The sequence below is a fragment of the Saprolegnia parasitica genome (assembly GCF_000151545.1).
Source record: "Saprolegnia parasitica CBS 223.65 unplaced genomic scaffold supercont2.15, whole genome shotgun sequence".
NCBI classification, from domain to species: Eukaryota; Oomycota; class Saprolegniomycetes; order Saprolegniales; family Saprolegniaceae; genus Saprolegnia; species Saprolegnia parasitica.
In genome coordinates this window covers 186,151-195,126 of record NW_012156409.1, presented here as the reverse complement: position 1 = coordinate 195,126, position 8,976 = coordinate 186,151, and the positions used below count along the sequence as shown (strand labels likewise).

The following is an 8,976-nucleotide window of genomic DNA, read 5'->3' as shown; positions in this document are numbered from 1 at the left end:
CGGCATAAATAGGGTCTTATTGTGGGAGCTTAGATGGCGCAGTACATCTCGTGCAAGTTCTTTCGTCGAGCGCATCGAGTTGGGTTGAGGAGCTGCGCATCGCGCGGTGCGTCGCGTTGGACGTGCGCTGGACGGACGCCAACGTCGCCGCCATGGCTTTGAGCATCCTTTGCTGGTTGGCCACGACCTCGAGGAGCTGCGACGCCCAGCGCGGCACGTGCTCGTCTTCGTCGTCCATCTCGGTGTCGTCCATGTCGCAGAAGCCGTCATTGACTTCGTCAAAGCTGTCGTCTCCGTCGTTCGCATCTTCGTCCTCGGCGGCACTCTGACTCGAGTCAGCGTTGCTGCGCAAGGACTCGACGCTGCTATGGATCACACACGTACTCAGCTTGCGCAGACTCGAGAGGCTCCTGGGCCCGTCGTCCAGGATCGGCGATGGCTCCACGACGTGCAGGTGCGCCGGTGGCTCCAACACGCGGAGTCGCGTCGCCGCCGTCACTTGCGTCGGCTTGACCGAGACCATGATCGTCTGGGTGTGCTTCTTGGACGCGTTCTTACGGGCCTGCTTGGGCAGAATCGGCGACACCTTGGCCAAGTTCGAGCGCACGCTCTGCGTTCGGCGCTTGAGCAGACGCGCGACCGTTGGCATCGAGAACTCGTCGGCCTTCTCGTCCTCCACGTGGCCTTGCCCCGACGGCATCTCTAGCGGCAGCACCGACACGCGCGTGTCGGATATCGTGCTTGGAAGCGAACCTCGGTGGCGACGCACCGGTCGAGAGGACCTGGCTTCCTCGCCCACCGTCGGTGGCACTTGGTCATTTTTTGGATCTGGCGAGGGCGCGGGTGTCTCGGTCGTCGACGATGCACTCGGTGGTGGCGCGCTCGTGTCGTGGGTGGTAGACTTGTTGTGGCGCTGCGCGAGCTGCTCGCGCAGCTGGTTGTGTCGCTGGAGAAAACCCGGGTCCTGCCCCAGCGCGACGAGCTCCCCGGTCGCGAGGCTCCTTGCAACCACGTCGCGCACCATGCTTTTGCGAATGATGCGGCGCACAGACGGAAAGTTGTTGGTGACGTCCTCGAGCGCCGACCGCGTGAGACAGCTCACCTCGACAAAGCAGAGCGCGCGCACGGACGCCCGGCGCTTGGCCGAGAAGAGGAGGCCGCGCTCGCCAAAGTACGCGCCTTCGTGCAGCACGTTGACGACGACGATGCGGCCGTCGCTGGCCATGCGCTCGACCTGGCAGCGCCCGCGGTTGATGATGTACATGGACGTGCCGATGCGGCCAAACACCATGATCATCTCGTTGGGCGGGTACACCACTAGACATTCGCAAAAATGAATCTGAATCGCAATCTCAACTGGAATCGTACTCATCTGGAGGCGGAGCGCGATCGCGGCTAAAAAGTCTGGGGGCGCGCCTCGAAACTGATGCACGGAGCTCAGAATGTGCTGGAACTTGAAGAGCGCGACTTCGTCCCGGATCGCGGGGCTCATCGAGTGGAGGACTTCGGCAATGTCGCCGATCTTGGCATCGCGCTTGTACAGGAGGTACTTGCGGATGCGGATGCGGAGGTTCTGCGGAATGTTGTTGACGTCCAGAAAGTCGTTGACCTCGTCCTAAACCACGACCGAATCGACTCGAGTTGGCGCGGGACGGACATCGCACCATGCGGCGCTGGAACTCGAGCGTGTTGACGTTGAGGCCCTCGACGAGTTGGCACATGGTACCGACGACGTACGCGTACACGCACGCGCCGAGAAACATCATAATGACAAACAAGGCTCGCTCCGTCGTGTTGGCCGGGTAAATGTCGCCGTATCCGATCGTCGTGATCGTCTAGAGATGTCGTCCATCGAATTCAAGACAATATTATGCATCGAGCGAGTACCATCGCGGCCCAGTAGACGGCTGCAATGTACGCGTCGCCGAGATAGTGCTCGGACGTCAAGCCCCCGTTGAGGCTAGCCGTGCTGAGCCACGTCGCTTGCGGCGCCGTCATGATGGCCACCAAGTACACAAAGCAGGCCATCCACTACATGTAAAGCACACACATGATGATGATCCATCTATCCTTGGCATACGTGGGTGAGAAGGAGGATGCCGGCGGCAAACTTGATGAGGCGAATCCAGCCGTACTTGATCGAGATGCGCATTTCGTAGCGCTTGAAGATGCGACTGGCCACCTACGCCGAGCGCTGCGGGCCACATCGATCAAGGTTTCAAGACATACGACGATCTTGAGAATTTTGGTGAGGCGAAACATGCGGAGGAGCCGTGGCAGCTTGAGGAGGTTCGAGTTGCCGCCGCCTGACGGCAAGAAGGTCGCGAAGTAGTCAAAAGGCACGATCGAGATCAAGTCGATGGGGAACCACGTCGTGAGGTACTCGTGCGCCCGGGTCCGCGCATCAAACTCCAAGTCGCCTTTCGGGGTGGTGTGCGGCGTCCGGAAATTGATCGCAATGTCGGTCAAGAAGATGGCGTCCGTGAGGCGGTCGACGGCGAAGAAGGGCGCCCAGTTGCTCAGGTCTTCGTACGTCCTACACGTAGCGTCGCATGAGCATCTCGCATCGTGCTTGCAGCGACGGCCGACATGAGGTCGCTTAGGAACGAGAGCTGCAGCGGCAGAAAGATCGCTAGCAACACACACAGACGGTCAAGAGAAGCAACGCTGTTGGCGGCGAATTCGTACCGACATACAAGAGCGAGACAATCAATACGGCGTCCCAGACTTTCCGAAAGCTGCTGTCGGGCAGCACGACGTACTTGGCGAGCTGTTCCTTTCGCTTCTTCCGCAGCGCCATGACCTCGTTGGCGACGCCAATGAAGCTCCCGAGGAGATAGTTCTCCCACTCGTTCTCGTGGCCTTCAAACTTGCTCGCGCCCTCCAAGATCTGCGTATCGCGGAACCGCTTGTCGTACGCGGGCGTGTGCGACCGCCGCTTCGGGCGTTTCCGATGCATCTCCATACTGCCGGTGGGCTTGTCGGCGCCGAGGAGCTTGATCGCCTTGTCCGACCGCATGCCTGTTGGCATCCGGCCTTTCTCGAAGGACCGCATCGTCCCCGCCAACTGGTCGCTCAGCGGCAGCCGCAGGTTGGCTCGCGATAGCATCCGCGGCGGCGGCGGCCGGCGCGACGAGATGGTTGTCGTGGCTTGGCGGAACGAGACTTCGTCGTGTCGGCCCTTGGTCGGGCCTTCGTGGCGGCTGGGCGACTCGTGCTTGCCTCTGCTAGGCGACCGCCGAGGCGAGTTGGACGACCCCCGGCGCATCATGGTGCCAGGAATCATTGCGTCGACGGGCTCCTGAACGCGGGGGTTACGGACTTGAGCCGCGACCGCGAGAGGTTATAATTACGCGACGTTTTCGGACCGGTACTTACACAACCGACGACTCGACACGTTATGGCACATTCTAACACGCCCGTGCATGTCCTTTCCCGGACGCCCGGCCTTTCCCCGATGCATTCGCCGTCCATGACCAAGGACGACTGGGCAGCGCCGGTGTCGGTGGCTGACCTCTACCTCGCACGCCATTGGCGTCGACTCGGTAGCGCCAAACTCGGATGTCGAGATGGCGATGGCTGCAGGCGCGCCTCATTGCTATCGCTTCGACGCTGAAATGGCTCGCGCTGGAAAACACTGTCGACGCTGGCACACGGCAAGCCATGGACGCCGTTGCTGATCTCGTGCGCTCGCTCAAGGCGACCATCCGAGTGCTTGGCGGCATTTCTCGAGACCGCCACGCAAGCCTTTTCGCTTCTCACGCACGGGACCGCGGACGCTTCGAGGTCGCGCAGAAGAAGATTGGTTCGAGCGCCCTGCTGTCTCCTGCGCCAACCCGCGACCAAGTTTGTCAGCGATCACTACGTCTGTAGTGCCGTACCCGCCTTTGCATTGCCTTCTCGCGCCCGTCGCTTCCTGCATCGCGCGAGACGCTGTTTCGGAAGACGCACTCGAGGCCCAAGCAGCCCGGCACGGAGTACGTCCAGGACATACATTGCCTCTGCAGCGCCGAGTGTTGCGACCGCTGGAAGACATGCCAAGTGGGATGAAGCGCAGGTGCGAGACCGCGACGAGTGGATGTACAAAGGGCGCTGCATCCATGTTCCCAAACGTGCCGCGGCCAACGCTTGAAGCACGACTGGTACTGCGACGCCGTCGCCGAGCTCCAGGTCCGCTAGCGGAGAAGCGCAGCAATCTCTGCTTGAAGGACCGCGGTCGGTCATTGAATGTAGCTAGCTAGCACACATGGAAAAAAGCCTTTTCTTCACGAGACAACAGGAAGAAGAAAAAGCAAGCATCCAAGAGTGTCAACGGAGACATACATTGGTGATGGTAGTCGACCAAGATAGTTCTGAACGCCCACATCAACGCACTTTGGCGCTGTCCCCAACGGTCTGTCGTCCATGGACTGGGCGACGCTCTCTTTGGTCGTCGAATTGGCGCTGGCAGACGCACGGGACGTCGGCGTCGAGACTATCGCGCCGGCAAGTGATGCTGAAATGGCGGCGGTCACGCAGCACATCGCGCAGCTCGGTGTGCTCTTGCATACTGTCGACGTTATGGTGGGTACCGATCTCAACGCTGGCGTCCACGGTGATCAAGTCCACGACGAGGCAGTGGGGTTGGCTCATCGATTGACTTCCTTGAGAACTTTGTTGCAAGCCCGTCTTGATGTCGGTGTCGCCTGTTGTGTGTGTCTCCACGTCCAGCCCTCGGCGTTCACAGCCCCGTGCAACCATGAGCACTGCCTGCCGTGCTTGAGAGCGCTCATCGTGTCAGCCACCGACGATGTCGCGCGCCTCCCGCTCGCGTGCTGCCAACAGCTCTGGGATCTCGATGCCATTGCTCGCACCGAGGCGCTGGCCCACGACGCGATGCAGCGGTTGCGCGACCGAACGGAAGAAGCGACAGCGGACCGACCAGTCTACTGCCCCAACACGGCGTGCCCCGTCACGTTTGTGAGCGCGCGGCATATTGATGGCAACGAGAGCTCGGTCGTGTGCCCAGGATGTCGCCGCCGCATCTGCACTCTATGTTCGGCCCGCATGCACGAAGGGACGTGCGACGACGCGGCCGACGCGAGCTTGAACGCACTCGGCGCCCGAGAAGGCTGGCAGCGCTGCCCGCACTGCCGGCGCATGGTCGAGCTTGTCGACGGCTGCAACCACATGACGTGCATGTGCCGCACCGAGTTTTGCTACGTGTGCGCTGCGCGCTGGAAGACGTGCGGCTGTCCGCATTGGCACGAAAACCGATGGCAAGCCGTCGCACGGCCGCAGCACGCTGGTCCGCAGGCGTATGGACAGCAGCGAGTCGCCGCAGGTGCGCGACATCCGCGTGGGGCCATTCGGCAATGGCTTGATAATTTGCACTTGGGCTAAGCAAGCTAATTTGAGCGCGACGTCGGTTTGGTCACAACCGAAACGGGGCATGGACCGACCGACGGTCGCGGTGGTGGGTGCGCCATGCACCGGCAAGACGTCGCTCATCGTCGCTCTCGGACGTGGGCTTGGCGTCGATGTGACGAGCTCGCCGACCTCGGTCTTTGCCGTGGGGCGAGGCGTCACGGCACTCGAGAGACGTCTCGACGACGTCAACGTCGCCGCCCTGGACACGCGCCTCGTCTTCTTGGTGTTTGACGTGACGGCGCCAGAGTCCTTTGCCGCCGCCGTCGCCAAGGTCCGTGGGTCTTGTCCTCGCGTCGGGTGTTGACGGTATTCCACAGGGCGCGGCGTTGCAGTCGTCCGACCGCACCATCGCGCTCGTGGGCACCAAAGCCGACTTGATGGCCCATGACCACGACGTGCTGCTCGTCGCGTCCGAAGCGCGCATCTACGCCTCGAGCGAGTTTGCCGTGTACGCAGAAGTGCAGTTGCGAGCCGATGGACCAGATGCCGGCCTCGACGCTTTGCTCACCCTTCTTCGCGCTGCGTACGTACCTCGGGACGAAGCTAAGAACGGTACGATAGGAAGAAAAACTGTGTCTAGGACTCCCGTCAAGCAACCACTTGTGCGCAGAGACATTTGGCTCTACGACCCGTACGACGACAACTCGCCGCCGCGGAGCCCGACGCGCGCGATGAACGAGATCTACTTGTGCGGACGAGCCAAAGCCCTCGCGACCGAGCGAGCGCTGATAGCCAAGTACGAGCACAAGCGGTACGCGTCGCCGAAAGCGACCCGATACGTTGCGCCACCGCCGGCCCCGTTGCCGCGCCAGACCCGACGCCGTCAGTCCACCGATCGACATAGCACGCTTATGAGCAGCACCCAAGCCAGCGTCGCGCGCGTCAAAGCCACCAAGGCGTACAAGCCACACAAGGAGGCAGTTGACCCAAAGATCCGAGTCCAGTGGCACCGACCGAGGTCGCCCGTAGACGTGCACGACAAGGCGCCGGCGCCCGTGCCGCGTGTAGAGACGCGGTCTGCGGCTCAACCACGCACTGCCGAGGCTACCGCTGTCGCTACAAGCTGCCGCGTCCCATTGGCGACTCCTCCAAGCGCGCCGATAGAGCTTGATACCTTGTCCGTGCTTGACGCTCCGACGTTGCGATCCGCCACAGACAATGACCGAGTGGTTCCGCGTACAGACCACAACGCCACGCGCGGCAGCCAGCCGGACACCGAACGTCCCACGCCCACCGAGGCAGAGGTGGATGGCACTTCAGCAGACAACACGTTCGTGTGTCCAGAGGTCGATTTGCCGACAGAGACAGTCGTACCATCATTGGCGCAACCGGTCGATCCCGACGCGACGTTCTTCGACTTTGACGATGACGACGGCGCCGTCACTTTTGACGACGACGATATTTTGGACGCGTTAGATTCGTTCCAGTTGTCCATTTAAGACGATAAAGAAGACTATGGAACTAGACACAACTTGTCGTTTTCCCATAGTGCTGTAGCTTGCAACACGTGACGTTGCACCGAATAGCTGTTGGGCTGAATTGTCGTCACACGCCGCAGGAATTCTGCTGCCCTGTCTCGCGCTGCTTGCTTGCGGCACCTTGAGTGCGGTCATTCCATCACCGCCCGAACGGCTTCGACACGCCCGCAAAGGTCGTTCCGTCCCCACGCTGGCATACTGGTAGGCGTGCACTCGCGCCGGAACACGCTCGCGAAGAGACTCCTCAATAGCTCCTGGCCCGTCTTTGTCGCACCCAAGACCAGCACGTGGTGTGGACAGCGTACTTTACTCGGTTGACTAGCGACCTTGAGGCAGCCAGGTCGCTTCTTTGTGCAGGCCCACGCTTCTCGCAGCGAGACATGCGCCGGCGTGCTGTTGGCGGCCAACCACTCGCACTTAACCGGGTTGCCCAAGATCGCCACATTCCGAGAAAGTCCATTTTGCAGTCGCTCGCATGGACGCACCGCTCGCCAAGGGAGAGCACTGCTCGTCTCTCGACCCGGCGGACGCGTCGGCCATGGGCGTCAAGACCTTTGGGCCCGTCGTCGCGGTCGCCTTGACGCTCAACTTTATGGTGGGCACGGGCTGCTTTGGCCTCCCGTACGCCTTCTCGGTTGCTGGCATTGGGCTCACGTCCATCTTTCTCATCTTTGGCTTCCTCGGTGCGCTCATCACGATGAACTACACGCTCGAGGCCATGGCCCGCGCCGAAGGCGTCCTCTCGGCGAGAAGCGAGAGCCCGCCTCTCAACCGCCTCACGTACCGCAAGACGGAGTTCTCGGCCATGAGCGAGCTCTTCGCCGGCAAGACGGGGTACGCAGTCGTGCAGACCGTGCTGGTTCTCTACTGCATCGGAACGCTTTGGGCCTACGCGAGCATCTTTGCGTCCTCGGTCGCGTCGGTCTTCCATACGTTCGTGCTCGGCGACGTCTGCGACGTGTACGCTGCGAACGCGTCGAGCGGGTGCCTCGAGAGCTACTACGGCTTCATGGCGCTCTTCGCCGTCATGTCGATTGCACTCGTGCTCATGGACCTCGGCGACCAAGCCAACATCCAAAAGCTCCTCTCGGGCTACCGCCTCCTGGCCTTTGGCATCATGCTCTCGACGATCGCGTTCAAGCTCAGCGTGGACGGCGCCGACGCCATCTCGGCCCGTCTCGCTACGCGCGCGCACTGGGCGTTCAACTGGCAGAGCTTTGGCGCTGGCTTTGGCCCGACCTTGCTCGCGCTCAACTGCCAGTACAACATGCCGGCCGCGCTCCAGCCGCTCGACATTTCGCAGAAAGGCCGCGCGCGCCTCATCACGTACCTCTCGATGACGATGGCAGCGTTCTGCTACTTCTTCCTCGGGCTCCTCGGCGCGCTCGCCTTTGACGACATCAACCCGCTCGCGAGCTTGATGTGGAGCAACTTTTCTGGCTGCGGCAACGGCTGGGCCTCGTGTCCGTCCGGCCAGCCGACGGTCTTTGGGTCACTCGTGCACCTTATCGTTGTCATGTTTCCCGTTGTGAACGTCACGTCGTCCTTTCCCATGGTCGGGCTCACGGTCGGCGGCAACATTCTCACGTCGCTACCCAAGTCGATCACGGCGCCGCTTGGGCCCGCCGGCGCGCGCAACCTCTCGCGCCTCATGGCCGTGCTCCCGCCGCTTCTCTTTGCCGCCATCTTCAAGAAACTCGATGTCATTTTCACGTACGCGGGCTTTCTCGGCTTTGGCCTCGGCCTCATCATCCCCGCGTGGTTCCAAGTCGCGGGCATCCAGCACTTTCGCGCAACGTACGGCAACACCGAGGCGGAGAAGACTCCGTTTAGCGTCCCACTCCTGAGCTCGCTTCCCTTTGCGACGATCTTTCTCGGGCTCACGTTTCTCGTGACGCTCGTCGCGCTCTACTCGCTCGTCGGGTTCTAATCATGTTGAAGCAGTGAGTACACATTCGAGAAGTAGTCTCCTTAGCTAATGCCATTGTATTCTCTTTGACGAGACTCCGCCGCGTAGCAAGCCCCATGTTGGCACAACGACATGTGCGAAGTTGAGCTCCGCGGGTGTACAATCTATGTCATCAGTACT

General features: G+C 61.5%; 4 protein-coding genes across 4 annotated transcripts; 3 read left to right on the top strand and 1 right to left on the bottom strand.

The window, feature by feature from the left end:
* Positions 1-16: 16 nt before the first annotated feature.
* SPRG_19857 (hypothetical protein) lies at positions 17-3,271 on the bottom strand (the record flags this gene model as incomplete). Its single annotated transcript, XM_012343975.1, has 8 exons — positions 17-1,317; positions 1,369-1,615; positions 1,665-1,835; positions 1,888-2,031; positions 2,081-2,182; positions 2,230-2,536; positions 2,590-2,632; positions 2,689-3,271. The coding sequence occupies 8 exons, from the start codon at positions 3,269-3,271 to the stop codon at positions 17-19; spliced, it is 2,898 nt and encodes a 965-aa protein (XP_012199365.1).
* A 1,133-nt stretch (positions 3,272-4,404) lies between these two features.
* SPRG_05199 (hypothetical protein) lies at positions 4,405-5,382 on the top strand (the record flags this gene model as incomplete). Its single annotated transcript, XM_012343803.1, has 1 exon — positions 4,405-5,382. One exon carries the CDS (start codon positions 4,405-4,407, stop codon positions 5,380-5,382), a length of 978 nt encoding a protein of 325 aa, XP_012199193.1.
* A 49-nt stretch (positions 5,383-5,431) lies between these two features.
* Positions 5,432-6,513, top strand: SPRG_05198 (hypothetical protein; the record flags this gene model as incomplete). Its single annotated transcript, XM_012343802.1, has 4 exons — positions 5,432-5,680; positions 5,727-5,932; positions 5,990-6,374; positions 6,418-6,513. 4 exons carry the CDS (start codon positions 5,432-5,434, stop codon positions 6,511-6,513), a joined length of 936 nt encoding a protein of 311 aa, XP_012199192.1.
* Positions 6,514-7,352: 839 nt separating this feature from the next.
* SPRG_05197 (hypothetical protein) lies at positions 7,353-8,872 on the top strand. Its single transcript, XM_012343801.1, has one exon. It carries the CDS (start codon positions 7,363-7,365, stop codon positions 8,815-8,817), a length of 1,455 nt encoding a protein of 484 aa, XP_012199191.1. The 5' UTR covers positions 7,353-7,362; the 3' UTR covers positions 8,818-8,872.
* Positions 8,873-8,976: the final 104 nt, after the last annotated feature.

What these genes read in the sequence shown, in the direction of transcription:
- SPRG_05197 (XM_012343801.1), top strand. Translation starts at nt 7,363, where the DNA reads ATGGACGCACCGCTCGCCAAGGGAGAGCACTGCTCGTCTCTCGACCCG.